The sequence below is a fragment of the Aspergillus piperis genome (assembly GCF_003184755.1).
Source record: "Aspergillus piperis CBS 112811 unplaced genomic scaffold BO85scaffold_5, whole genome shotgun sequence".
NCBI classification, from domain to species: domain Eukaryota; kingdom Fungi; phylum Ascomycota; class Eurotiomycetes; order Eurotiales; family Aspergillaceae; genus Aspergillus; species Aspergillus piperis.
In genome coordinates, this window is record NW_020291595.1 from 930,570 (window position 1) to 957,886 (window position 27,317).

The following is a 27,317-nucleotide window of genomic DNA, read 5'->3' on the forward strand; positions in this document are numbered from 1 at the left end:
AAAAAAAAAAAAAAAAAAAAAAAAAAAAAAAAAAAAAAAAAAGGAAATCTAGGAGTAAAAAAAGAAAAACATGGGTAATCTCTGCAGTAGCCGTTCTTCTCACTAATATCCACCAGTGAGTGAAATAAAGCCCGGGAGATCCTGGCTAAAGTCGGCGAGGGGGTCGCAAAAGCTGGCCCATCCTCTTTCTCTCTCTATCCTGAACCAGGCAGGGGTGTGGTCTTGGCGGTCCGCAACTTCGGAACTATAGGTAGTATTTATCGCATATTAAAATGCTCGCTCGTCATGAATAATAAGACTGACACGTTGTACTCCGTCGTTCGCGATAAGTGGAATTTGGCCTACGGAGGAACTCGGCCTATTGATTCGTTCCGCAGTCGCTGACCAAATATGGAGACGCGATTACATAAAGAAACCCTGGGGGGAGAGTTTGTTGTGTCTTGTGTCTGTCTTGTCTGTCTGTCACCAAAAGAGTCAGTTGGCCCGAAAGGTGGGCTTGCGGCCGACGATTATCGTTGAGCTCCCCCCGTTAGAAACAATTTGAGTCATTGTTCTTGGAGCTTGGGCCTTATCGTTAACACTAGGGAAGGTAGCTACCTAGAAGTGTAGCCGATATTAGTTGGGGGAGCATCGGCGGCGTAGACAGACAGTCTGATCTTCCGTTGTGGGCCGGTGGGAGGAAAACAGAATCTAAGAGCGAGGCCCAGAAAAGGTTCAGATGCGCAAGTCCGACTACCGGACGGAGCGCGGAGTCCTCCGTTCCATCATGCTCGCAAATTCCCTATTGGTATGGCGGCGCCGAAAATCTCATATGGTCAATCGGTCAGGACGCAATCTCGTTAATCGCGCGATATGCCGTCTTGATCTCGTCCGTTCCCCCTAAAACCGCAGCAGCGCAGCAGGCACAAGGCTTTCGCTACCAGAGAGTCGTCACGGTCAATCATCAGGCACGGATTGGCGTACCGATTTCCGACCTGCGACTAAAAGTGTCCCCATCATCTTAAAGGTGCCTTAGTCTACCGACTTAATCAAAATCCTAAAGCGCCGTGAGAAATTGCTGATCTCCCCATTGGCTCCCTTCGAGAGATTTCCCTGCCATTTTTTTTTGAATTTGAATTTGAGTTTCTTGGAGATGGGGCGACGTCGGTCGCTTTCCTGATTTTCGTCTACTTCACTTACAACAACTAACCATATCCATGGCTCCATCTTTTGCTCCACAACAACAAAGGACAGAGGGGTGAGCCGCAGAGCCGTGGTGGGAATCATATCCCCAATGCAGTCAAGAACGGGAGTGTCTGCTCCATACGGTGTCCAAAGACAGGTCCACGGTAGGTATCAATGCCAGTACTGAGCGTTACCATCTCTTTGATACGCCTTCCAGTGAGAGTCGCAGTAGGGGATTAAAGAAAGTAGTAGTACTCACCACCGGGGGATGTGGTGTGCCACTATGGACAGTTCCTCGGCAAAATAAGGTGAGCTGAGCTGAGTGATTTCGCAATACCTGTAGATGATCATTTAGCGGCCAATCTTTTCTATCCAACCTGGGATAATTTAACCAGCCATCATATTCCATCGATGGCGCGAGAGGGATTTCACTTACACAACACATTCCCGAGACGAAGACGATTCGCAGAAATGGGATTGGCTACGGAGTACAAAGTAGCCGTTCCGCATTATATTCGAAGGTGACTGCGACTTCGTTCTGTAGGCTCAGGAACGTTGAAGAGGCAAAAAGGAAAAAAAAAATAAAAAAGAAAGAAAGAAAGAAAAAACAGAGAGAAAATAGAGAGAAAATAGAAACGAAAGAGGAGGCGCGTATTGCCTTCACACGCACACACACACTCTCCTCACCTTCCTAATTGACTCCATTGCCTCTTTTCCTTCCTCTCTAGGATTCAATCTATTACTTTGAAGATAGAATTGTAGTCTCGCGGTCTCCTTGAGCAGACGCCACTTGAGCCATGGCCAAAACATTCCAACTAAGACGCGCTGCCAGCTAGCCCAGCTACAAATACTATGCGCACGTGGAGCAGCTTAACACCTGAGATTACACCAAAATAGCTTGGTCACGGACGTGACATTTAACAGCGGAGCTATCCGCATAAGGCAAACCACTCAGCCCGTGAAGCCCTTTTTATTCTACGACTTAGCGACAGTGCCATACATATGTGGATAAAAGTCTTGCATATGCCACATATTGAAGGAGATACCGGACTCAGTAATCTTTCAATTGCATGTCATGTCGAAGCGAGCAAAAAAGAAATGGGATGGGAAGCAAGAAGAAAAAACGTAGAAAAAAGAAAGGAGAAAAAAGACGCACGCCCACATTATTTTTCCGTCAACAATTGGTGAATTACCCCTTTCATGTGCATAAGTTAGGCTTCCCCGATGGGGAACAATAATAACTGATCGTTTGGGATTGATCCAGCTTCCTGTGTTGTCAAGGTGGATCCCGACCGTTACTGGTTCGATACACATGCAATACATGCTTCTACTCCGAATAACTTACCTGCCCGTCATCTGGGTACCTCCTCGGAGGAAAAGACAGCAGAGGATATTGGTCGGGGACAGATGCATTGCGCATTCAATTCCAAGTTATTCATTGTGGCGCGGATAACCTGGTGAAGCGAGCAGGATATCCTGGTATAATCTTGTCGATTATGGGTGGCCACTGCTCCCTTAGAGGAAGGTCCATTCATTGTTTATCAGCTTCTCCAAGCGCAGCTGTGGAGGCGGACTCCGTACCAGTAATACTTAGAAAAGCAAAAAGTCCCGATCGACGCCCATCGCCCAAGTCTTAACCCATAACTAATCGGCCGCCGTCCCAAATTGTACTAGGCGTTGGCTGCGGCCTCTACTAAGGCCTTGGCTATTCTGAATCGCTGGTAGTATTACCCCATACATCCGGGGATGGGAGGCTTGATTCCGCTCTCGGGTGAGACTCTGGACGTCGCGTTCCAGCTTCTGGAGGCGTGAATGTGAAAGACAGCAGGGTGCAGTGGCTTCGCTAAAAGGACAAGAAGTGACATTTGCATCGGGTTGATCATTGCTCCAATCGAATGCTCGCTAAGTAATCATATCAAATTCAGCAGAGCCAATCATGCCCTTTCTTCCAGAGTCCTCCGAGATGACTTGATGTTGTTACTCTGGAGGTATGGTTGGATGGATGTAGTGGTATAATACTTATTATGAAACTGATACCAAATGTTATTATTGATTCCTGCGATCCACCCGCAACGCACATCGCTTGATGGTTGCCTTGTGACCAGCTGATTTTCACAAGCACCTTTCACTAAGATGATCGAATTATTGGAGTAGTATCTTCCTCCATTATATTCAACGCGAAATTGAGTAAGGTAAGTACTGCCGTGAAAGGGTGTGGGTTGATTGTCTAGTAAGTAGTGAACCGTACAAACAAGACCCACGACTAGACCATTGGAATGGCAGCTTGGACTGAGCTCATGATTGAGACACTGGATGGTAGATAGTAGGTAACCACTTAATTGATTATTATGGAGAGTACAGTAGTAAGTGTATCATCGGGATGCCTTCACCGGCAGTGGGTGTGTTAGTAGGTTCCGCCTGCGCGGGGTATAAACCAGGCGGAATACCAATCATCACCCGTCCATCTGCCCACCCCAAGACTTGTGGGCTGGAGCAGCATCCTTCCGAGATTGGAGCCTTGCATTTTTCTCACGTCCCCTTCTCCCCTCCCTCACGCCTGGCCTTCCTATCAAGAACTAGCTCACTAGCTCACCCTTTTCTGTATGGCCCTGGTAGGGTTGGTAGAGTAATATTAACCAACGTTGAGCATTGGCTGTGATTGTGCTGCTTCCGGAGTACTAGTGCCGGCATCTCGCTTCTGCATCGGCCGGTTGACTTTGGTCTTCGTATCACGTTTTCGATGCATTACCTGCGATGTTCAACCTTGTGCTTGTTCAGGATCGCATGTCTGGAAGAACATGATAGTATTTATAATACTTCGGACTACACTTGCGACTGTCTTGGGGTAATTTTCCCGGTTCTGAGCCGAGGAATCGCACCCCTAGATGCAACCATACGTACGATCATAATAATGATCATATTTCTGGACCTGGGTTATATCATTGATTCCTAATTGCCAATGGCCATTGCATTGTGTACAGGAATTGCTTGCATCCCTCTAAGCATGTCTCGATTCCGCACATATCATTCGTGAGATATCGTAATGCTCCTGGAGGGTGGCACCCCTGAAAGACATACCAAGGCACTTAGTAGACACCTACCTACTGGTTCAGTAGTTACTAGCAGCCAGCAAAAGTACAGCAGTCAACAGAACGCTCAAGCTGATAATGCTGAGTGAACGATCTTGGCTTGTCACTCTGCTCTCTGGCCTTACAACATGCCTGTTCCTACGGACATCGGAAGATCGTCTAACGCTTTTGACAGCATACTACTTAACTATCATCCTTCTTCACGATCTAGTCCAAGTAACTAGATACCCTTTGGCATATGAATAACATGCCACTAGCGTTGCCTATACGTCTAAAGGCTGTTTTGGCATCGAACCTAATTAGCCTGAAGGTCTGATACCCTCTGTATGTCGATTGGACTGAGACCCTCGTGTTCCCCACTGACGCGTTCCTGACTTGCGCGAAAGATAAGGATTCGACTGGTTACACCACCATCCTACTTAGATACTAGGCACTTTATACTGCATACATCTGACTGATCCGCTCTACCGTAGTTGCAGGTCTGAAGGGGGCTAAGGAACGCACAAAATCTCTCGATTTTGGGCTAGGTCGGAGAGCACATCGGAGATTGGTTCCCAATACAGGGGAGTAAGTACTTTGTACCATTTTTTCTGGGTCTGCGAGAGGAAGTCTTCCGATTTGAAGCGACAAAACGGAGTATTATGGAGAAGGAAGCTGTAGTTATCTCAGGTCAAGAAGTGACTCCACTGCATGACGTGCTTGTGATTGGCGAGCCCACGGGCATACTTCGGTTTGTTGTTCTTGTTCTCCCCCTGAAGGTCGGCCGTACCGCAACAGGTGACCGACTTGCAACTCTGCGGATACGGCTGGTAATGTTTTTCGTTTCTATCTCTCCCTTATTCCCACCAGTAACAGCAGCCAATTCAGCGCCTGTTCCACCTACTTACCCCCTCTTCCTCTCCCTCCTCTCCCTACCCTCCTCCTCTTCCTCTTTTCCCACCCCCTCCACAACTCTACTACTTGTCTTTTGCGATCAAGTCACTCTTCTTTTTTTTTTTTTTTTTTTTTTTTTTTTCTTCTAATTTATTATTATTCTAACATTACTTCCCTGACCGTGCCAGAAGCTACCATCGCCGGCATCAACCGCCGTCTCCTTACCACCGATATTCTCTTTTTAAATATAAATTGCTGCTATTGTTAGTATCGAGGATTTATAATACATTGGTGATATTGACTTTACCCGCTTACTACCCATTAAACTCGCGCCACTCGTTCCCCTTTCTTGTCACTTTGGACAGACAGACAGACAGACAAGACAGCCCAGCCCTCTTGTCGAGCCTCCACTATACTTTACTGTACGGACCCTGCACGCGGCCTTCGCTTCCCCCCGATTTGCGCTACGCCTACTTTCTCACTAGCCTTGAGTCTTTTCGCAGACCGTTCCAAGCCGTTCCTCGGGCACGCCATCCCTAGCCCATCGTCGTTTGGCTCACTAAGGTCGAATTACCTACTCCCGCAGCCGGGACGTTGACCAACGATCTTGGTTGGTATCCACGGGCGCATACGCTAGGTTCACGACAGTCTCCCTGCGACCAAACTCGAGACGCGCACCGTCCGTCCCGAATCGCGGGTAGACTATCCAAGCTCTAAACCACTATCTTAAGTTACTAGTAGTAGTCTAGTATATCAACATCTTAAATGTTCTAGGTCTGATTATCAACATCAACATCACATCTTCCCACGCAGAAAATTGCGCACTTCATAACGGAACAACTCAAGGTGGGGTTGATAGGTAGGTAGGCAGGAGGTATTTGAAAAACGATAGGAGGATTAGTAGAGGTACAGTTGGAAAAGGGGGTTGTTGAATTCCCAAAATTTCAATCTTTTTTATTTTTTATATCTTATTTTCTTCTTTTCTGTTTTGATTCAATTTTACTTTTTCTTTTTTTTTTTTGCCTTTTCTTTTCTTCTTCTTCTTCTTTTTTTTTTTTTTTTTTTTTTTTTTTTTTTTCTTTTTTTTTTTTTTTTTTTTTTTTTTTTTTTTTTTTTTTTACTTTTACTTTTTATTATAATAATTATTAAATCTTCCCTCCTTTGGGATTCGCCACAACTGTTGGCGGAGTATTCCGCTCGAGGAAGGCAAGCCAGAAAGGTAAAATAGTAGAGAACGATAGAAAAGAAACTAGGACGACAACAACAGGAGAAAAAAGCACCTTCAGACAAGGAAAGCTTAGCCGGGTTACGAAAGAATAACCACAATACTCCGGTCGACAACCCGAACAACTGAGGGGAAGGGGCCAGAGAAAGGCCAACCACCAGCAAAAGGGAAAGACAGAAAGAGGGAATCAGAAGCAATAGGGAAAAAGATAACTAATTGAAAGAGAAAGCATTACAACGACCACTCTTTTTGAGCCCTGATAATTCATCGAAAAAAGTTGAGTGGGTCAAGCTGTACTTACTGGCTAACGGACCCGTCACCACAAAGCGGCAGCACTCCGCTCCAAGGGCGAGAATAAAGAACCAATCAAAATTATTGCTCCGGGAAGCCCCTCCAATAACACCAGCATTACATTACCAATACCGGCCCCCTCCCTTCATGGTGGTTTTCTATTACCTACATGTTACCAATGAGTACCGGCTTCCCCCTACAGTGAGTGCACCACCACCACCACAACTTTTTTTTTTATCTCTCTTTTTCTTTTTCTTTTTTTTTTTGCCTCCAAGCTCCCTTTTTTTATTATTTTATTTTATTTTATTTCTTTTGTTCTTCCCTACTTTACTTTACTATTCCCTACTCCAGAAGGGAGTTGAAAAATTACGGGGCCCACGCGCGCTCCACCGTATCCTCGGATCCCACGAGGTGCTTCTCTCTAACTTGCGTTTTCCTCCTGCCGAAAAGCCTCTTTGCTGTGTCTGTCCGAAGCCTTTTAGGCCGCGTCCTCTGCCCAGGTCTCTCTTTTTCCGGGTAGTAATCGAACCATTTTTTCCCTCCGTCTTGAATTTAGGGTGACTGTGCTACTTGCGTTGCCACCTAGATCGAGGCATCGCTTTCCTTAGCGCTATCGCGGATTTGACCTGTTGGAATCTTATTTGATTATTACTCGTTTTTGTTCGTCCCGACCAAAGAGACTATTTTGGCCCTGCCCTGGCTGCTTTCTAAACCCTCACCCGCCCCCCCCCTCCCCTCCCTTTCCCCTCCAACCCAAAGCTTGCCCGAGCGCAGACAGGACCGTCCCTTTCCATCCTCCCGCGGGTTCCTCGTGCTGTCGTGCGTGCTTACCGCCACCTGCAAGGCCATTCTCCGTCACCCTAACAGGCGACTAAGGCAATTAAGCATCACGATCCAGCGCTACTTTTTCCCCCGAAAGACCAAATACCTCGTCTCGGTTTTCCTGGTCCTTATTTGCGATACATTATTTTTTCTTCCCTTTTTATCATTTTCTTTTCTCCATTATACCTACTATCCTCCTTCTTTTGCGACTCCTCTCCGCCTCGCGCTCTCTTTCACACTTTGTCAGTGTATTGAAAAAAAAAAAAAAAGAGTCCAAAAATCCATACGCGCCAGATCACGCGTTGGTTCTTTCTTCTCTGTTCCACTTCACTTTCCGTCTTTACAACACAACGCGCCCATTTCAGGACGTGCAGGACCTGGTGTGGAAACTTCCATCAATCACTTCGGTCTTCTATCCCGAATTCACTAAATAGTACGTTCCAACAAGAAAAAAAAGAAAAAGAGAAGAGGGAGGGAAGAGAAAAGAAAAAGAAAAAGAAAAGAAGAAAAAGAAGAACGAGGATCTAACCACCCCCATCCTGATCTTCTCTGCTGTTAGAAAGCAACTCTTCCTTCTCCCCTCCCATTCCATCACTACAACATCTCTTTTTTCATTCCTTGTGAAAATCACCAAGCTCATTGTGTTCTCTCGACGCGTCTGTATAGGCTCGCGTGTTTAGTTTTCTTTCTTTTCTTTTTGGAGGATTGTCAGGGATCTCTCAAACCCCCCCGTTCGCGGCGAAAATTGTATTATATGGACAACAGACCTGCCTCGGAGTACGCGCAGTCAGGTTCGCATTATCCATATCCACCGTCTGCTGCGACCCATTCTGAACTCCCAGTTGCAGACCAGGCTTCTGCTGCTGCCACTGCTCAATACACCCCTCAGACTGAGGTCCGCCCTACTCCTCAGTACACTCCTCAACCCGAGGTCCGCCCCGCCGCCAATATTTCGTCCTCCAACACGCCGCAGTCAGACTACGGTCTGAACCAGCCGCCCGCCGCGCGCTCTCCTGCTTACCACGAGTACATCGGCCGCCCGCCTCAATACCACCACGCGCCCAACACCCAAGCCGGTGGAGCGGCAGGTATGGCTCAAGCAACAAGTCCGTCCATGCACACCCTCAGTGATGGGCAGCACCATGACCATCGCAATCACACGAACCTGAAGTCTGACGCGGCCGTTCCTATAGATCCCTCAATCGCGGCATCCAGCCCCACCTATCCTCCTCCCTACTCTCCCTACCAGCCCCAGGGTCACGATATGGCACAATACCAGGGGCATCCCCCGCCGCCGCCTCAGATGTATACGCGTCCGGAATGGTCGCATGGGTATGGACAACATCAACACGGTCTGCCTGGACCTTATACTACTCCTGCCACAACGGTTGGTCCCGCCTCCCCTGCTGCGACCGCAGGGCCGCGCCCTGGCCAGGTATGTTTTTGATGATTTTGGCGTCTGTTTCCAAGGGCTGCGCACTTGCGTTGGTTTGTTGTCTTGGACGTCCCGCGAGGTGGAGGTCAGGGGGCTTGCTAGCTACGAAGGCTGCCTCGCGGGATGTGGGAAGCGGCGCGCTTTTTCATCTGTTTTTGGCATAAAAAGATCCCAGGCTCATCCACATGCTTTCTCTAGGTATACTCCTTCGTTCCCATCCCTGGCGCGCAGCAGCACAAGCGGCCCCGTCGTCGGTATGAGGAGATCGAGCGGATGTACAAGTGTGGGTGGAACGGATGTGAGAAGGCGTATGGTACGCTGAACCATCTGAACGCCCACGTCACGATGCAGTCCCATGGCGCCAAGCGCACTCCCGAAGGTGAGTTTGTTGGTCGTTCATTTGCGCGTTTTTGCAAGTTGGTCCGCTAGCTCGCATCTGTTGTTTTTGTTGGTCGCGAAACTCTGGATGGGGCTAGTGCGGGTGGCACACGCTAGTCGTGTTACACTACCTTAGCGCCGCGGATCGCAGTAGCGTGACAAGCCGGTGCGGAGGTTAAGCGTCTTCGACGACTCAGTAGCTCCTGTCTATCGCTCCTGACTTGTTCCGACCATCGGCTCGTGCTGCTTCCTGTGCCATCCCCACCATGACTCTCAAACACCCACTCTGCCCCCTTCCAACACATATTCCTTTCTACTGTCTATACGTTGCATCTTATCATGCTAACTGATCCAATGTACAGAGTTCAAGGAGATCCGCAAAGAGTGGAAGGCTCGGAAGAAGGAGGAAGAGGCCCAGCGCAAGGCTGCTGAGGAGCGCGAGCGTGCTGCCGCTGCTCAAGCTGCCCAGGCCAACCAGGTCGACGCACCCAACCCGGCGGATCCCGCCCAGGCTGGACAACCACCTGCCTACCCTGGTGGTGTTCGTCCTCAATTACCTCCCATTGGATATCAACCTGCCGACGGTCAGGTACCGGGGCAGTACGGAGCTGGAGCCGGAGGTATGGTGTATCAGGGCAATGGGCAGATGGCATACCCGCCAAACTACCCTCATTCCCCTTATGGACAGACCGGTCAAGTGTACCAGCCACGTAAGTAGTCAGTCCTTTGTTATGTTTGCCTTCTCGGCACCGGGTCATGAGCAAGTCTCGCACGCGACATGAAAGAAACCACCCCCACACAAAAGAAAGAAAAGAAGAAACAAAAAGGGACACACGACCACCATACCCGGCTGCAAGAGCTCAAGAAAGGTTGAGAAGGAGGTCTTTGGATCTATTGCTATAAGGTCTGTAGCTGATCGATGACGGCTTCGCAGAAAACCAATCGACCAGCTACCCGCAATAGATGCCCAGCTTCCCTTACTTCTTTCAGGTTGCATGTTCTAATACAATATCTCCTAATCCCGTATCGCCATCCCCGGATCTAATTCTCTAAGTTCCTGCGCACATGATACCAATTTTTGGCCTTGATTGCTCCAGTCAAAAGAGTGGCCTTGCGACTTACACTTTGTCCCAGTTATGTTTTTTTTGAATTAGATCGCATGGGGAAAAAACGGATAATCGAGGGGGGTTGTTGTCTTTTTTTTTTCTTTCTTCCCTACGTCATTCCCGGCCAAGGGATTACAACTTGGGATATCTGGCGGGACCGTCTGCATTAACTAGCTTTTCTACCATTTCCTGTGAATTATGCGGCAACTGTTCTTTTTTACCAAACGTTCCCCTGTGTTGTATGTGGCTTACTGCTATGATTCTTGTGATCTTCCTCTTTTGTGATTCCTATTCACTGTGTCCGCGTCCTTTTCCACTTTTGCTGATGTGTTCCGACCAAGTTATGTTACCCTGGGTTTTTGGTCCCCGAAATTGTGCAATATTCTTGTCCATGTTCTTTTGCTCTGCAGACCGATCCGGGTCTGTGGTCTGGTGGCGGAAGTCTTCGGATTCTGATGCACATGGTTCTTTTCCTTTCCCCCGCCCTCTATCTTCGAGTGGATCACCTGGGAGGCTGCGAGATTGATTGGAAGGCGAACGCCGCCGGTCTCGTGGCTGCAGGTGGGAAGATAGTGGGTAAATTACTTCGAGTGAAATGACAATGGTTCGACTGTTCTGTGGATACTTTGTTGTATGCAACTACGCCTGCAATTCGACCGAATCGGGGGTACCGCAAGGTGCCGGCGTGGACGGAGAAGAAGGGCGCATAGCTCCATACCCCTGCATGATGGAGGAAACTATTCTTGTAATTCCCGGGAAACGTGGGCATTGCTTCGGCGGCCGGACAATCTGCAATGCAGATCGTGCATTAGCGGTTCTGACGCTGCAGAGGGCTCCGGGGCCTCTTTCTGTATGTTGACTCGCATGTGGTAGATCTTTTTGGGATGAATAGCAATCCGTTAACTCTAATCGACGAGCGTGCATCCCGCACGGTGGCAATAAGCCGACTAGTGGAATGACTATTGCCGCAGAAAGGGACTAACAGAGTCTGCGTGGAGGGCTTTTAGAAATCATGCAATGTCGGTGACATTCAATCAGTAGTAGGTCCGTCGATACATTACTCGCTCTAAACCATCAACCTGTGGTGATGGATCAGCAGGGCATGGAACCTTCGACGCATACTTCGGTTGAGTTTAAAGTTAGTATCAGAAACATACATACCACGGGGAGAAGGGTAAACTAGAAAAGTAAAGTTGGAGCTATCTATTCTAGGCCTTAGGCGAGATCCGAATAATTTACATACCCTCCTCTTACCTGAGAGAGAGGATAACTTTGGTTCTGGTTGAACTAGTCGCGGGCTTCCCCGGCAAGTTTACTAGTGAGTACCAGTGTAGTACCTGGTACCTGTAACCCTTTCTGGGAGGCTAAGTACTAGGCTGTACCTGAACCCCAGACCAGCTTTAGGTTAGCTTACTAGCCTTGTTGTTGGTTCCTGGCTGCCTTAGCGGCCGTTATTGGGGAGGGTGGATGGGGGGAGGGGGGAAGGCGACGGGGGGCGAAGGCAGGGACTGATTAGATACTTGCCCGCTGCACAATAGCCTCCTCTTCCTCCTCCTTCCTCTCTTACCCTCCCCCTCCTTCATGGGATGCCTAAGCTCAGGCCGCTAAGGATCTGAAAATTTCTAGCGGTGTAAGTCTGACCATTCTGTCGGTATCTAGGCTGACTAGCTAGCTTCTGAGCTACGTTGCTAGCTAAGCTAGAGGCGTTGGGTCTAGTCATGGATGCGTGCATACTTTAGTTCCTGCAGGTTGCCTGAGGCTGGCGGCGGTTATGCGCAAATTTATGCCTGAGGCTTACAGTGTGTTTTTGACGGGCCGGAGCGGAGTTACTTACTAGTTTGAGGGGATAGAGTACACTAACCTTATCGGTTCTAGTGGGCAGATATGCGATACGGCGGAGTTTGCGATTGTTCGGAGGTCGACGCTTGCTTTGGGGCTCGTTTTGGTGCTTTGCTTTCTCTATCGCATTCCTCTTTCTTTTCTTTGTTCGTTTACATTATTGGGGAAAGAATTTTATCTCGTTTCCGAAGTTTACCTGCATTATACATATTGCCTTTCAGGGTTGTTTCACCAAGCCGTTGCCTCTCCCTCCAGAATTCTCTTCGCCGACCTCCGAGTTTCCTACGCTTGACGCGCTTCACGCTCCCACAATTTCTAGTGGCAACCGGGTTGGAATACACCTTTTGCCTTGCCTATTCCTCCTATCAAGACATCCAGACTTTACACTACCAATCGAACGGCGTGTCTTTCGTTCCCCGCCTTAGATGCTTCGTTGCGGCAATGCCACCGCTCTCCGGTCCGGAAGCGTGGCAATGAAACCACTTCTCCGCACACAATGGCTCCGGACTACCCCGAGTCGATCTATCTTTCACATCGCGGAATCTGGACCTCGTATAGGGACACCAGGGAGACAATTTGCGCGGATTGGGAGCCTTCAGGCGAGGCAGATGCACGGGGCTGTGGCCGCGGAGGGCTCACCCGCCAGTTCCTCGCAGGAGGAGACTGCACCTCGTGAGAAGGAGGAACGAGAAGCAAGAGAGACCAAGCCTGCACACTCTCATGGAAAACGAAAGTCCCTCGAGCCCAGTTCCACCACAGACGAAAACGAAGTGCTTGATAAACGGACGCTACTGCGACGGCTTGTTCGAAGGGAATGGGTGCCGCAGAGGTACCTCGTTCCTCGCACCGTGTTGAATGCAGAGTTGAAATGGTTGCGTGACCCACATGCGCTGGCTGAGCGCGTCCGGCGTTGTCTGGCAGACGGACACCTGGCGCTTGGTCTGAAGCTCATTCAGATGGCCCATCAAAAACGGTTCAAAGCCATTCCGGCTTTTAATCGGCTGCTGGAGTATCTCATGCGTGAGAAGGAGCCGGAGCTTGCCTTTAGAGCCTGGAATGATGTATGTTCTTCTTTCTTCCTTGGTCTTTATTGTTGTTTTTACATTCGTGGCTGACGATATGCTCGTTTCCAAACATAACAGATGAAAAAGCGAGGTATGGAACTGAACTCGAGATCTTACACTATTTTCTTGAACGGTCTCTGCCAGCACTTCGATATTAGAGGCTTCAAGCCGGTGAAATTGGCCTCTAAAGTCTACATGTCGCTGTACGCTGAGGGTTCCCACGTCGAACCCCATATTATTCACGCCAATGCAATGCTCAAGGTCTGCTGGTGGCACCGAGATATGGAAGTTCTATGGGAGGTTGCTGGCGCACTGCCGGAGTCCGGCAAACTAGCTCCAGATCTTATGACCTACACCACGCTATTAGGGGCTGTCGCAGGCAGTACGAGGACCGCAACATCGGAGCTGTATAAGGGAAATATCAAGACGGCGGAAAGAAAACAGGTTGAAGTCGAGCCGCTTCTGCAAAGGAGAGCTCAGGGTATCCAGGAAGCCAAACGGGTCTGGGCCGACATCATCTATCAATGGAAGAAGGGCCAGGTGCCCATGGACAACTACCTGGCTCACGCCATGGCCCACATGTTGCAGGAGAACTCAAGCTGTGACCACGATGTCTGGTGCGTGTTCGCATTGTACAATCAAACTGCCGGTATTCCGATTTTCGCGGAAGAGCCCCCTAAGGAAAGGATAGAGTCAACTTCGGAACAGAAGCGAGTATCTTCTCCGCACAGTGATGCGGGCTTGGAAGACGATATCCCCTTCGTTGACGAGGGAGATAGATTACACGATACCGAACCCGAGGAGACCGAGGATGTGGAGGCTGAGGAGAATTTTGATCATCTCTTTGACCCCGTTGTTGGCACGGTGAAACCGCCTGTGAAGACAAGGCTTTCGATGTGGGATGAGGCAACTCTTCCGCGGTATATTGAGGTGGGAAACAGGGAACTGACTATGCTTCTCAAAGCTTGCCTGTCGATAACCCAAGGGACAGCCGCTGCAAAGGAATATTGGCGGTACCTTACGCAAGGAGATGAGCCCAAGGTCGTACCTGACGCGGTTAGCTACCACGCGTACCTACGCATCCTCCGTGCTGCACGGGCTAGTCGTGAATCCGTGGAGGTAGTACGCAATATGACTCGAGACCCCACCGGACCTACAGAAGGGAAGACCTTCCGCATATCCATGGCCTCATGTACTCGGGACCGCAGAAACCCCAACGTGTTCAGACACGCCAACGAGCTTCTGGATCTCATGGCCAACGGCACCGCGCTTCCCGATGCTCGGTCAATAACCCAATATCTCGACTTGGTCCATTCACTGGAGGATAGTCCGGATCTGCTGATGTCCCTCGCTGGCCTTGAATCGGGGGCAGATGCTAGATCGAACAACCTCAGCGCTCTGGGAGTGAAGCTGAAGGCCAGCCTTATTACTTCTGCCGCAGAGCGTCTCTGTCCCCTAATTCGGGACCTCGATGAAGCCGTGTCCAGTGAGCTGTTGGGAGAAAAGTCTCGACAGTCCTACCTGGCCCGGATAGCCAAGACCAACCCGTCGGCCGCGATCAGAGGAGAAGATGCCCTTAAGGCGCTTACCATGACACGAAGGTTATTCGACTCGGTCAAGGAAATCAAGCAACATGTACCCCCGGAGACCTTCAAGGAGGTGCAGCGCCACGCCGAGCTTCTAAAGAAATACTCTGACAAGAGCATTATCCCGAAGTTCCGGAACACTCTGGTTGGAGCAACGGCGGAGCAAATGAACAGACTCGCCGAGCGAGAAGTCCCAAGCGCCTGAGTTCCACCTCATTGATTCAGTCCTATCTATCTGCCGAGGGCCATCCGGGATCCTTCTGCTTCATCCAAGTGGATCTAACTAATATGGTCTCCACTCTATTCAGTACAAATTATAGCATAATCGGGCGTTATAGAAAAGTCGATGTATCATAGCTTAGCACATGATGAGGGGGATGAAGGGCATATTGTATAATACACTTGAAATATGAACATAGTACTCAACTATCTCTGGCATAGATTCCTTTCAAAGCAATATCATTGTTCAGTTATAGATGTGTCGATCAACAGTTAATTGATGTTTCAGATGGGCTCTTCCGCCTGCCGGATTCAGCCCGTGCTTGCGTACGTAAGGAATGCCACTCTAGCCTCTCCGACACGGGCTGCTCTGCCTCGTGCCAGCCCAGCTTTCCCCAAATCCGAGTTCCAGCTTGCTGCATTGCTACGTTCTGGTCCCTTGTCTCGCTCTGTGATTACTATTCTATCCCCTGGGTACAGCCGGTCTGTCCAGCCCAGTGCAACCCCCTAAGCAATCCACGTCAGCCGGAGCGGGCAATGTCCCAGTGACCTACCACAACTAAACTAACTACAACTACTTCCGCGACACCCCCCAAACCCAACCAGAGGTACAAACAACCATGGCCAGCGTACAACCGCACTACACCCATGGGGACATTCGCGACGATGAATCGATCCTCGATGACGACGTGATTGAAGCTGATGATGGTGAGTGAACCACTACCGACCTAGCTACCTAGCTGCCTTCTTCCCTTTGTCTCCGGTCCATCCACCCCATGTACCTCTACATATATTCTCACTAACATAATGTGTCTCAAACTTCAGCCATCGAAGCCGACGACCCCCTCCACGACACCTCCGACACCGCCCCTCTCCGCGGAAACATCCAACCCGAAGCCTCGTCGAGCTCCGCCCGCGGCGGCGGCCGGAGTAATCTCTCCAGCAACTACCTGACGTCCACGATTGGCGGCGAAGACCGCCGCGCGACACAGAGCACCATCGACGAGACGGTATGGGAGACGCTGTCGCGCGACTTGCGGGCCGTCTGGGAGAAGATGCGCCAGGTGTTGTGGCCTAAGTACCTCATTGGGGGCATGTTGCAGCGCGGCGGGGGTGGTATTGGTGCTGCGGAGAGAGGTGAGGCTACGGGCTTTGGGGGTGGGCTGAGGAACATGGTAGGACGCTGGCCGGATGCCGATGTTGTGTTGCAGGGTGGGATGAGTGAGGGGTTAAGGGATTGGGATCTTTGGTGGGTTGATTCTTTTTTTTATCGTTGTCTACCTGGGGAGGGAACGTGTGCTAACGAGTGATGGTTCTAGGGGTCCCTTGATCTTCTGCCTCCTGCTGAGTATGTTCTTGTCCATGCGCGCCAAGGATGAGCAGTCGTCGCTGGTGTTCTCGGGCGTCTTCTCTATTGTGTGGATTGGAGAGGCGGTCGTGACGTTGCAGATTAAGTTGCTTGGTGGAAATATGTATGTTCTTCTTTTCCCCCAAAAGTGGTTGGATGGAGGTCAATTGCTAATGTTTTTCTTTTCTTCCTTCAATAGCTCATTCTTCCAGTCGGTTTGTATCATCGGATACACGCTCTTCCCTCTGGTTATTGCCTCTCTGCTCAGTGCCTTTGGCCTCCCGACTATTGCGCGCATACCGGTGTATCTTGTCCTGATTGCGTGGTCGCTGGCGGCGGGCGTGAGTATCCTGGGTGGATCGGGCGTGTTGCGCAACCGGGTCGGCATTGCGGTATACCCGCTGTTTGTGTTTTATATTGCGATCGGGTGTCTCTGCTTTATCAGTTAGGGTGGATGAGGAGGAGATGATGGTGATGTCGGTAGGCATGGTGTCGGTGGGACGATGTGAAGATGAAGATGAGGATGAAGACGGAGGAGTCAGTCAGTCAGTCAGCGTGGATTTCTGTGTTGTAACAATTACGGATGATTTCCCATTTTGCGTTTTGTATGTTCAGATCGAATAGAACCCTGTTCCAATATCCCTATAGTAGACAAACAGTAGCTGCGGGGTGGAGAGCGAGCGGTGACCGGAGCGACCAGCAAACCGAGCTTGTCCGCCCGAGCGAGACAACAAAGCACTCCGTCACCCGCTTGCGTCTGTCTGTTCCTCCGACTTCGTGGGTTCCCCCAACGCCACCTTTACCTTTCCATTCCCCTCTTTTCCTTTGCGAAAACGAAAAAATAGAAGAGACAGAAGGATCTCAGATACAGATACCTATCTGTCCCCTTCGTCCCCCTCTGCCGTTCGTCCTGCCTGTCCCTCCGCTGCCCCATCCGTTCTCTGACGTTCCCCTCAGCCTCAGTGCTTTGCTTGCTTGCTTGATAGCCTGCTAGCTATTTATCACTGCGGGCTCGTCCGACCAGACTTGCTCCCAGTCAAACTTGTACGATATCTATTTATCTCTGTTCGTACTGTCCCCAGTAGATCTGTGCTGGATCACCCTTCCCCTCCCTTCTCCCCTCCTCTGAGCACATCGCATGGTCCTGCAAGCTTGCAACCTCGCATTGCGTCCGCGGGCCGGCCAACCAACCAACCAACCTGACCTGTCTCTCTGTTATCTCAAGGGAGCTACTATTCCTATGCAGCTGCTTGTACTTATGTCAATGGGCTAACATCTTCTGTTTACCCTGTCCTGCAGAGTTCGTTTACCGGATACACTCGACCCGATTGTTTCGCTTCCATCGCTTGCCTAGAACGCATGTCCTCGGCGTGAGAACAAACACACTATTTCTGGCTACATTTCCCCCTTTCGGTCATATCGCAGATACATCATCACTGGCAAGCGTTGTTTATTGGGCCGATTCATATTAAGATGGCTGCGGATCCTCAGCGGAATGGTGGGGTGGAAGGTACATATTATTTGTCTCTTGATTTGAATTTTTCTTCGTTTGCGGTCGCGGAAGGTTTTAGGCTGGATGATTGTACTGACGAGTGAAATCAGTAGACGAGACGGAGAAGGAAGTGCTGGAGCGTCAAGGTATGTTATCTATGGTTTTGACGGATATGTATGTGATAACTGATTGGTCTACTCTTACCTACAGCTGCAGACGACTCGCAAGCATCCGACAACGACGGCGGTGAGCGCCCCGTCCGCCACAAATTAAAAGAAACCTCGATCACTTCGGCACCCAAGACTTCGACGGACGGCGACGCCAACATGACCGGCAATACGCAGGAAGGAAGCTCCAGCAGGGCCAGCAGCAGGGGCAGGAAGCGATCATTCGATGAGGATGAGCCGGAGAAGAACGAAGACGATGCAGGCCACCGTCGCAAGCGGTCGCGCGACTCGAACTCCGAGGAGGAGAATGCAAATGCCGATGTCGACGTGGAAGTCCCGCAGCCACAGAAGGGAGAGGAAGTGACACGGGATATTGCGGTTCCGAAGAAGAAGAGGAGCAGGGATCAGTTGGATAAGGATGAATCGACAGTCGGTGCTTCGGGCGAGAAAGCGGAGCAGAATGCTGCGGAGGAGGCCTCGACGGAAAAGTCTGAAGTCGAAGGACAGCCCGAGAAGAAGAGACATACGGATGATGCGCGAGAGAAGGAATTGGTGAGTCCTATGTGGGTATGGTGTGTTGAGTATAGAAGCTGATGCGCTGCGGTGCTTGACAGGCTCCTATTACCAGCGCGTTTGCGAATACATCGTCGGTTTCACCATTTGGGGCCATCGGTGCGAAGACCAAGGAAGAAGCAAAACCCGCTGCCGCCACATCATCAACTGCTTTTGCTGCGTCAAGTCTGGCCGCATTTGCCAGCTCGGAACAATCGCCCTTTGGCTCCCTCGGAAGCTCCACGCCCTCTGTCTTCAAGTCGCCGGCGTCGACGGACTCTCCTCAGCCGGCTGCTACTGGATTTGCTTCTGCAGCCGGCACATCGGGATTCGCTGCGCTGGGGTCCGGTTTCTCTGGGTTCAGCGGTGGTTTTGCGGCAGCCAAGCCCGCCGGTGGACTTACGAGCTTTGCCTCCCCTAGTGCTCCCAGTGTTCTGAGCGGCTCCAAGACGTCTGCTTTCGGAGCACCCGAAGACGAGGAAGAAAAGGAGGAAGATGAAGAACAAGCCGGTGACAGCGGTCCGGGGGAGTTCGAGCAAGACAAGACGGACGAGAGATTTTTCGAACGTCCGAGTAAGTGGTCTATCGAATTTCGAATCATTGGATCGAAGCTAATGAAGCGCAGTCGAGACGGGCGAGGAGAACGAGAAGACATACTTCTCATGTAAAGCCAAGCTTTTCCACTTCACGAACAAAGAGTGGAGAGAGCGTGGCATTGGGACCTTCAAGGTCAACGTCCGTGTCACGGACGGAGTAGAGGACAAGAAGGCAGCTCGCATGATCATGCGCGCAGACGGTGTGCTGCGCGTGATGCTGAACACGCCCATCTTCAAGGGAATGACAGTTGGTGATGGACAGGGCAAGGAGCCCAAGTCGAAGCAGATCAACCTAGCCAGTTTGGAAAGTGGCCGCTCTGTTCCGATCTTGCTCAGAGTAAGTCACCCATCGTTACCTACAACAGCTAAATCAAAGCTGACCGATCCCCGTAGACCGGAAGCGAAGACCTCGCCAAAGAATTATACCGCGTTGTTCGCGACCTCCAGGAATACCAGTGAGCATGAACATGCAATAGCAGCAGCAGCACACACAAACGTGTCTATTGGATACCTTCAAAAAAGCGCCAGTAATTGAATACGACTACCACCATCGCCAGCAGCAGTCCTAGTCCCTATCAACGGACTAGAATCTAGGAACTACTACACCATCTACATAGGAAAGAGAAAAAAAAAAAAAAAAAAATCAACCAAATGGGTTGGCATTTTGCATTTGGGCCGAGGAGTCAAGAAACCGGGGTTGTGTCTTGCGCGTGGCTTGGGGGAATTACCATCAACCTATTTATTTTACTTTTTTTTTTACTTTCTTTTGTTTATTTCATTTATCACTTTTTTTTTTTTTTTTTTTTTTTTTTTTTTTTTTTTTTTTTTTTTTTTCTTTTTTTTTTTTTTTTTTTTTTTTTTCCTTAGTATACACAGCCATTCTCTTCGTGTATGTTTTCCTTGGGTTTAGGAGGTATTTATTACTACTAGTATATTAAGTTGTATACCGTTTGCAGCTGATACTGGTAGAGAAGATACTAGGGAGTAGATAGTGGGTGGTGAAGTGAGGGTGATCGATCCACAATAACTAACTAGTCATAGACTGATCTAGCCCTAGTTCTTAAGTTCTTACGTGGTAGTAACTTAGGTACGTACATAGTTTTGGATCGACATTCACGAGAAGCTAAGCTACATAAGCTAATCTTATCGCTGATCAGATGAGAAATCATCATGCAGAGTTGATGTTGATCAGGTGGGACGATGTCTGCATGCGTGTATATGCAGTGTCTATCATTCTCACTATTTGGTAGTTCGTACAGTTGTAGCAGCAGGTACGAGTCAGTTTGATAATACTATGTTATGTTACGTATCGACTTGATGTGTCATGTTGGATGATAGCTCATAGTTATCCCTGCTACTACTATCTATCTAGTACTGCATACAGTGCCTAATGACTACTAGGTACCATTTCTGAGATACTGATATCAAATGATAGATGAATATGTGCTATCGACCTGCGATGGTATAAAACTAATGTGAATAGAAGAAGGCTGTCCTGCAAGCAAGCAAGCAAGCAGTACGTATCTCGCCAAATAATCAACAATTGCCAAAGGAAGCAAGCAAGCAGTACAATATGTCCATAACCCATATACACGAACCCATCCCATAAGCAGATACACCCTAATGATCCCCACGACAAAAGACAGAAAGAAGGAAGGGAAGGGGGAGGGGGGGAGGGGAATATCACTGCGACTTAACCAACCACCCCACAGCACCCAACATCAACCCCGCCAACAGCACCGTCAAAATCCACGCGCCAGCTCTATCCCCCGTCTCAATTTTCTCCTTCGCCGTCGGATCCTTCTCATCCTCACTCGTATCAATATGGTGTTCTGCCGCATCGGGATTCTCATCGATCGTCTGCGGTCCCGACATCCCATCCCCCAACATCATCAACGCCCCCGTCACCCCGCCCAACGCACTCATCTGCACTTCCAGCCCCATGCTCCCGTCCCAGGTATCCTGGTGCCAGCGCACGCCGCACAGATTCTCCAGGCCGTCGCCGGTGCCCGAACACTGCTTCGAGATGGCTGCCGCGGAGCCTTGCAGTTTGGGGAGGATGATGTCGTGTGTCGACGGGACAAGGAGGGCCGTGAATGCGAGCCACATTGCCACGTACCCCTTGAAGCCGAGCTGGTTGCGGTCGCAGGATAGGATGGGTTCGCAGGTTACTTCCGAGAGAACGGTGCCGTCGGAGTAGTCTTGGGGGAAGAATTTGGTCGTGATGGAGGTGAGGAGGTTGTTTACTCGTTCTTCCCATTTGGTGGAGCCGTTCGTCTGTTTCATTTTATTCTTTGTTAGAGAGCTGTTTGTGAAGAAGCAGAAGCAGTGGGGTGGAGGACGTACGTAGTTATACATGAACGCCGCACCAGATAGATACGTCCCGTAGTTATACGTCCATTGGTTATTCCCGATGTCCTTGCAGTTGGCTTCGTTGGAGGTACTATCTGCCACATTCCAGATCGTGGCATTCGTGTTCAGGAGCGGTGTTGTCTCCGACCAGTCGAAGATCTTCTCCGCCCATTCGGCATACGTATCGTTCTTGGTGAATCGGGCGAGTCGGGCAGACAGCTCAAAGAGGCCCCCGTTCGAGATGGCGTTCTTCATTGTGTAGCCGGCCTGGTAGGGCCAGATCTGCCAGCGCATGCCGCCATCGCAGGTGGTGTCGTCCCAGCGGTTGACTTGCATGTTGAAGACGGCGCGCGCGAGAGACGTCCATGAGGGCTTGCCGGAGACTTCGGGGAAGCCTGTTTCGGAGGCGGTGATGGCGGCGAGGCCCCAGAACATTTGGTCGTCGTTTCCCTGTAGATATCGATATATCGTTAGTCGAGCTGCTAGCTGGGATTATACTGGGTGATATCGAAAGAGGGAGTGGGGGTCGTACCAGCCATTGACTGTAGTTGGAGGAGAAATAGTCGTAGTTTTCTCCCGCTTGAAACATCAGATCATGCTGCACGACGGAGTTGTAGGTGTCGACCCCCGAAGCCTGCCAGAATTGGATCAGGGTCATGAACATGGCCCCCGCGATGTACCAGGTGTCGGTGAGCTTGCCGGGAATGCCTTCGGTTTGGTTCTGTTTGTAGAAGACCATCAAGGGGTCGGCGATGGTGGAGCCGGCGGTTGTGAGGGAGTCTATTGACATGATGTTTAGCGATGGACATGTAGCTGGGCATTGGATGTGGGTAATGGCATACCGGCATCGTTGACTTGTATACCCAGATCGGAGTAGGCCCGTTGGCTGTGTAACAGGAGCAGCAGAGAGGCGGTTAAGTGGTGACTGCGCATGGTGAAATGGGAGTCTGACGGAGGACCATCCAGCTATGTTGGAGAGTACAACCAGACCGACAGGAAAAGCAGCCGAAGTGATAGAAACGACCAGGCAGCCATAATGAATTAATGGTGGAATTTTTCAGGGGGTCAGACTGAGACGCCAAGGGAGGCAAAGACCCTTGGCACGCCTGGCCAAGAGCGACATTTTGGGCGGAAACGAAGACAAGCTGTTGGGATGCTATATTTGGGACAAAGGAGTGTCGCGGTTGGCTGGGATGAGATCTTGAGGGATGGCCGGAATAGCGGACAATATCTGGATAAAGATGGACGAGAAGATACTGATGATGGAAGTGATGATGAGCATTCAGGGTCTCAAGAACAGGACCCTTTTTTCCCCGGATTCCGCATAACAACACCTCTTATGATCGCCGCCTGACAGCCCTAAACGGGTTATTCTTAGCGCGCGCGAACCGTTCCCCAATTGGAACTGAAACAGAGACTCGCCGTCCTGACACTTGACACTTGATCAGAGCTCCTTTACGAGGAACTGTGGTTCGCTGTCTGACCAGCAGTTCTAATTAGAGAAACACTAAGCTAGTCACCATATTGCATACTGACAGTCCAGATGCCCATTCCTGGTCCCCATGCAAACCCGGCCATGCGCTCGGATGTCGTGGCGTCTTAGTTTTCAATACTCACGAAAACGGTTACCCACTCACAATGACCACATCAATAATGGCGTTTTTATTGCAAGATTATCTTTCGGAGAATAATCCCTCCCCAAAAAGCAAAAACAATCAGCAAAAGTATATCCGACCGAAACGCGATTCGAACGCGCAACCTTTTGTGCCGAAAACAAACGCGCTACCATTGCGCCATTCGGCCAGTATTTCTGACTAACAATGTCCGACTAGCCTTGTTGTGTACTCCAAATGAAAGACTATCGGCCGATGTCCTATTTAGGTAATATTGGATGCACGTGACATCGCGTTTCTGCGCATCCGAAACCTGCTTCACTTCGAATATTGATATGAGAACGCGCACCCACCGCATCCACAATGTGGCGTCAGTATGGCCGGTTCGAAAGCACAAGCGGACAATGCAGATACCTCATCGGGCCGGAAACGAGCCCAAGATGAGCCAGAGCCAGAGCAAGATGTCCCCGAGCATGCCGACCCCGTATCCAACAGCGCGTCGACAGACCCAGCGCCAAAGAAAAGGCAACGTCGCAAGCCCCCTCCGAAGTCACCGGCAGAGACGCCGGAGAAAGAAGACAGCACAAGTGCCAGCTCAATTGCAGAGAAACCTTCCAAGGGAAAACGCAAACCCGCTCAACTAAAGCGAACTCCGTCCGCCCCATGGCCGGAGGCATTCAAGAGCCTCGCCCGGACACACCGCGCCCTGAACCTCGTGTACACCTTCTGCTGCACGCGAAACCACTTTGCCACCACTTTCGACAACATCAGGAATGCGGTTCAGGCGCAAATGCAAGGCCAGGAGCTGACCGTGGAGGATGTTGCGCGGGTGAAAGTTCTCGTGCCGCGCGCGGTGCGCTTCGAGTATGTCGATGAAGCCAAGCTGGAGGTCATGACGACTGGAGAACGCGAAGGGACACAACTAGGCTATGGAAGGGATGCACTCGGTGATGCGGGAATGCCCACGACAAAGACACTTCTCTTCGAGCTGCTGGACGGAGATCTGAAGAGACAAGTGAGGCATCCGCAGACCGGGGAGCCAACCAAGCCCGTGCGGCGCATGAAGAACGAGGATCTGAAGATGCCGGTGTACAGCCAGAAGCAAATGCTAGACTTGATCGAGAAGCGAAACAAGAAATTCACCGATGCAATCGACGCCTTTCTCGTCCAGTGCGAAGACGAAGCCGTCGACCCAGTCCAGAAACTGGAGACGGAAAAGCACGCCTGGATTCCTCATCCGCCGGATGACGATACCCCCATCACTGCACCCTCCACTCTCCCACAGCAAATCCCCAAAGAACGCAAATCCATGTCAGAGATCGTGGAAGAGATTCGCCAAATGGACTGGTATACAGCACAAATCGTCCCCGAAGGCCACCGAGTCTTCGACCCCCAGCCCGCCATCTACGGCGACCTCACCTTTCCACTCTCCCAGAACCTCGTCAACGCCCTATACAATACTAAGAACATCACTCAATTCTACTCCCACCAAGCCGAAGCTATCAACCACCTCCACGCCGGCCACCACGTCATCGTATCCACCTCCACCAGCTCCGGCAAATCCCTCATCTACCAAGTCCCCATGCTACACGAACTGGAACACAACCCCTCCACCCGCGGCCTATACATCTTCCCAACCAAAGCCCTAGCCCAAGATCAACGCCGCAGCATGCAAGAGCTCCTCCAATTTATAGACGGCCTACAAGGCACCCTCGTTGAGACCTTCGACGGCGACACACCCATGTCCAACCGCAACCTCATCCGCGACGAAGCCCGCATCATCTTCACCAACCCGGATATGCTCCACATCACCATCCTCCCCCAAGAAGCCGCCTGGCGGACCTTCCTCCAGAACCTCAAATTCGTCGTCGTCGACGAACTCCACGTCTACAACGGCCTCTTCGGCACCCACGTCGCCTTCATCATGCGTCGTCTCCGCCGCATCTGCGCCGCCGTCGGCAACCACTCCGTCCAATTCATCTCCTGCTCCGCCACCGTCGCCAACCCCTCCCAACACATGCACGCCATCTTCGGCGTCGACCCCCACTCCATCCACCTCATCGACTCCGACGGCTCCCCCTCCGGCCGCAAGGAATTCCTCTGCTGGAACACCCCCTACAAAGACCCCAACGACCCCTCCTCCGGCCGCGCCGACAGCGTCTCCGAAACAGCCCGTCTCTTCTCCCAACTCATCCTCCGCGGCGCCCGCGTCATCGCCTTCTGCCGCATCCGCAAGCTCTGCGAAGTCCTCCTCCAAGCCGTGCGCACCGAACTCGCCGCCCTCGACCGTCCCGAAATCGCCAACATGGTCATGGGCTACCGCGGCGGCTACAGCCCACAAGACCGCCGCAATATCGAAAAGGACATGTTCGAGGGCCGTCTCCTCGGCATCGTAGCCACCAACGCCCTCGAACTAGGCGTCGACATCGGCTCCCTCGACGCAGTCATCACCCTAGGATTCCCCTACTCCATCTCCAACCTCCGCCAACAAAGCGGCCGCGCCGGCCGCCGGAACAAGGATTCACTCTCCATCCTAGTCGGAGACCGCTACGCCACAGACCAGCATTACATGCGCAACCCCGACGAACTGTTCACGAAACCAAACACAGAGCTGCAAATCGACCTGTCGAACGACCTCATCCTCGAAGCGCATCTCCAATGCGCCGCTTACGAAAAACCCCTCTCCCCTGCTATCGACGAAGTATACTTCGGTCCTCAACTCCACACCCTCCTCGAATCCCGCCTCCTCCAAGATAAATATATCCCCTCCCTCTACCACACCCACCCGCGCTTCCTTCCCAACCCGTCCCGCTCCATCGCCATCCGCGATACCGAGGACCAGCACTTCGCCGTCATAGACACGACGAACGCCCGCAACGCCGTCCTCGAAGAAGTCGAAGCCTCCCGCGCCTTCTTCACCATCTACGAGGGGGGTATTTTCCTCCACCAGGGGCAGACGTATCTTGTGCACGAACTCAACACATCGATGTACTTCGCCCGCGTCTCGCGCGTCCATGTGGATTATACCACCCAGCAACGCGATTACACCGACATTGACCCCATCGAGACGGAGAATATTCGTCTTCTCTCTACACCTACACCCTCACACACTACACCTTCATCCTCAAACTCAACCCCCACTCCACAACCCACTAATACCAACACCAATATCAACACAAATACAAACACAACAGTAACAGTAAGTAAAGCCTACTTCGGCTCGATCCTCGTCCACGCCGTAGTCTACGGATTCTTCAAAATCGACAAACGAGGACGCATCCTCGACGCCGTACCCGTGGACAACAACCCCCCGATCGACATTCACACGAAAGGAATGTGGATCGACATCCCCCCGCTAGCTCTGGAAATCCTCTCATCAAGAAACCTCAACATCGCAGCGGCGATACATGCAGCCGAGCACGCGATCTTGTCGCTATTACCTACTTTCGTGGTCTCTTCGCCAGGGGACGTGCGGACGGAATGTAAGGTTGCGAAGAAGGAGTTGGGGAGGAAGTTACAGATGGCTGTACAGGATGCAAAAGGGTCAGTGGGGATGGATAAGCAGAAGTTGCAGAAGATTCTGCATCCACCTGCGAGACAGAGGCCCGCGAGATTGACGTTTTATGATGCGAAGGGGGGAGCATGTGGGTCGGGGATTGCGGCGAAGGCGTTTGAGTTTGTGGATGTGTTGTTGGAACGGGCTGTGAGGCGGATTGAGGCGTGTGGGTGTGTGATGCCGCAGGGGTGTTTGGAGTGTTGTTGTGATGAGAGGTGTAAGGAGATGAATGAGGTGATGAGTAAGGCTGGGGCGGGGGTGGTGTTGAGGTGTTTGCTGGGGTGGGAGGTGGATGTGGATGCGTTGCCGTGGGGGGAGGAGATGGGGGTTGCGGATAATATTGGGGAGTTGAGGGGGGGATTGGAGACGGTGGTGCCTGCTGTTGAGGTGCCGGGGAGAGTTGGATTATCTAGAGGTCAGGCTGGTTCTGGTTCTTAGGACGGATGTGTATAGAGTGTGTTTATTGTTCTGTATGTGTGTAGACCGTATATTGGGTATCTAGCGCATGTATAAGATCCAATGGGTATGTAGGTATGTAGGTATGTCAATA

The 27,317-nt window shown here is 51.0% G+C and overlaps 7 protein-coding genes and 1 non-coding gene across 8 annotated transcripts; 5 read left to right on the top strand and 3 right to left on the bottom strand.

Moving 5' to 3' along the window:
• Positions 1 to 3,925: 3,925 nt before the first annotated feature.
• On the bottom strand, positions 3,926 to 4,951 carry BO85DRAFT_510746 (uncharacterized protein). The gene is made up of 4 exons (XM_025664565.1): positions 4,695 to 4,951; positions 4,379 to 4,440; positions 4,239 to 4,261; positions 3,926 to 4,045 (listed from the first exon to the last, which is right to left on the bottom strand). The coding sequence occupies exons 1-4, from the start codon at positions 4,836 to 4,838 to the stop codon at positions 3,939 to 3,941; spliced, it is 336 nt and encodes a 111-aa protein (XP_025517665.1). The 5' UTR covers positions 4,839 to 4,951; the 3' UTR covers positions 3,926 to 3,938.
• Positions 4,952 to 8,218: 3,267 nt separating this feature from the next.
• On the top strand, positions 8,219 to 9,995 carry BO85DRAFT_367773 (putative C2H2 transcription factor (Con7); the record flags this gene model as incomplete). Its single annotated transcript, XM_025655833.1, has 3 exons — positions 8,219 to 8,899; positions 9,098 to 9,278; positions 9,640 to 9,995. 3 exons carry the CDS (start codon positions 8,219 to 8,221, stop codon positions 9,993 to 9,995), a joined length of 1,218 nt encoding a protein of 405 aa, XP_025517666.1.
• A 2,244-nt stretch (positions 9,996 to 12,239) lies between these two features.
• On the top strand, positions 12,240 to 15,309 carry BO85DRAFT_417162 (pentatricopeptide repeat-containing protein). The gene is made up of 2 exons (XM_025657764.1): positions 12,240 to 13,283; positions 13,365 to 15,309. The coding sequence occupies exons 1-2, from the start codon at positions 12,648 to 12,650 to the stop codon at positions 15,075 to 15,077; spliced, it is 2,349 nt and encodes a 782-aa protein (XP_025517667.1). The 5' UTR covers positions 12,240 to 12,647; the 3' UTR covers positions 15,078 to 15,309.
• Positions 15,310 to 15,477: 168 nt separating this feature from the next.
• Positions 15,478 to 17,080, top strand: BO85DRAFT_447609 (Yip1 domain protein). Its single transcript, XM_025659754.1, has 4 exons — positions 15,478 to 15,799; positions 15,917 to 16,340; positions 16,411 to 16,563; positions 16,639 to 17,080. Exons 1-4 carry the CDS (start codon positions 15,712 to 15,714, stop codon positions 16,886 to 16,888), a joined length of 915 nt encoding a protein of 304 aa, XP_025517668.1. The 5' UTR covers positions 15,478 to 15,711; the 3' UTR covers positions 16,889 to 17,080.
• Positions 17,081 to 17,777: 697 nt separating this feature from the next.
• BO85DRAFT_249252 (nuclear protein export protein Yrb2) lies at positions 17,778 to 19,801 on the top strand. The gene is made up of 6 exons (XM_025654917.1): positions 17,778 to 17,949; positions 18,042 to 18,077; positions 18,142 to 18,650; positions 18,713 to 19,223; positions 19,276 to 19,583; positions 19,640 to 19,801. Exons 1-6 carry the CDS (start codon positions 17,913 to 17,915, stop codon positions 19,703 to 19,705), a joined length of 1,467 nt encoding a protein of 488 aa, XP_025517669.1. The 5' UTR covers positions 17,778 to 17,912; the 3' UTR covers positions 19,706 to 19,801.
• Positions 19,802 to 20,746: 945 nt separating this feature from the next.
• On the bottom strand, positions 20,747 to 22,733 carry BO85DRAFT_249257 (glycoside hydrolase family 76 protein). The gene is made up of 4 exons (XM_025654918.1): positions 22,441 to 22,733; positions 22,131 to 22,378; positions 21,593 to 22,048; positions 20,747 to 21,523 (listed from the first exon to the last, which is right to left on the bottom strand). The coding sequence occupies exons 1-4, from the start codon at positions 22,529 to 22,531 to the stop codon at positions 20,930 to 20,932; spliced, it is 1,389 nt and encodes a 462-aa protein (XP_025517670.1). The 5' UTR covers positions 22,532 to 22,733; the 3' UTR covers positions 20,747 to 20,929.
• Positions 22,734 to 23,113: 380 nt separating this feature from the next.
• Positions 23,114 to 27,205, top strand: BO85DRAFT_518519 (ATP-dependent 3'-5' DNA helicase; the record flags this gene model as incomplete). The annotated part of the gene is made up of 1 exon (XM_025664978.1): positions 23,114 to 27,205. Exon 1 carries the CDS (start codon positions 23,588 to 23,590, stop codon positions 27,203 to 27,205), a length of 3,618 nt encoding a protein of 1,205 aa, XP_025517671.1. The 5' UTR covers positions 23,114 to 23,587.
• On the bottom strand, positions 23,330 to 23,401 carry BO85DRAFT_t102. The gene has a single exon. It is a non-coding gene; the product is annotated as a tRNA-Arg (tRNA).
• Positions 27,206 to 27,317: the final 112 nt, after the last annotated feature.

Coding starts and splice junctions, on each gene's coding strand:
- BO85DRAFT_510746 (XM_025664565.1), bottom strand. CDS start 4,838: ATGGTACAAAGTACTTACTCCCCTGTATTGGGAACCAATCTCCGATGT. Junction 4,441..4,694: donor GGATCAGTCAGATGTATGCA/GTATAAAGTGCC, acceptor GAAGGATGATAG/TTAAGTAGTATGCTGTCAAA. Junction 4,262..4,378: donor TCCGTAGGAACAGGCATGTT/GTAAGGCCAGAG, acceptor ACCAGTAGGTAG/GTGTCTACTAAGTGCCTTGG.
- BO85DRAFT_417162 (XM_025657764.1), top strand. CDS start 12,648: ATGCTTCGTTGCGGCAATGCCACCGCTCTCCGGTCCGGAAGCGTGGCA. Junction 13,284..13,364: donor CCTTTAGAGCCTGGAATGAT/GTATGTTCTTCT, acceptor CAAACATAACAG/ATGAAAAAGCGAGGTATGGA.
- BO85DRAFT_447609 (XM_025659754.1), top strand. CDS start 15,712: ATGGCCAGCGTACAACCGCACTACACCCATGGGGACATTCGCGACGAT. Junction 15,800..15,916: donor CGTGATTGAAGCTGATGATG/GTGAGTGAACCA, acceptor CTCAAACTTCAG/CCATCGAAGCCGACGACCCC. Junction 16,564..16,638: donor AAGTTGCTTGGTGGAAATAT/GTATGTTCTTCT, acceptor TTCCTTCAATAG/CTCATTCTTCCAGTCGGTTT.
- BO85DRAFT_249252 (XM_025654917.1), top strand. CDS start 17,913: ATGGCTGCGGATCCTCAGCGGAATGGTGGGGTGGAAG. Junction 18,651..18,712: donor ATGCGCGAGAGAAGGAATTG/GTGAGTCCTATG, acceptor GGTGCTTGACAG/GCTCCTATTACCAGCGCGTT. Junction 19,224..19,275: donor GAGATTTTTCGAACGTCCGA/GTAAGTGGTCTA, acceptor AATGAAGCGCAG/TCGAGACGGGCGAGGAGAAC.
- BO85DRAFT_249257 (XM_025654918.1), bottom strand. CDS start 22,531: ATGCGCAGTCACCACTTAACCGCCTCTCTGCTGCTCCTGTTACACAGC. Junction 22,049..22,130: donor CCAACTACAGTCAATGGCTG/GTACGACCCCCA, acceptor CGATATCTACAG/GGAAACGACGACCAAATGTT. Junction 21,524..21,592: donor CGGCGTTCATGTATAACTAC/GTACGTCCTCCA, acceptor AAAATGAAACAG/ACGAACGGCTCCACCAAATG.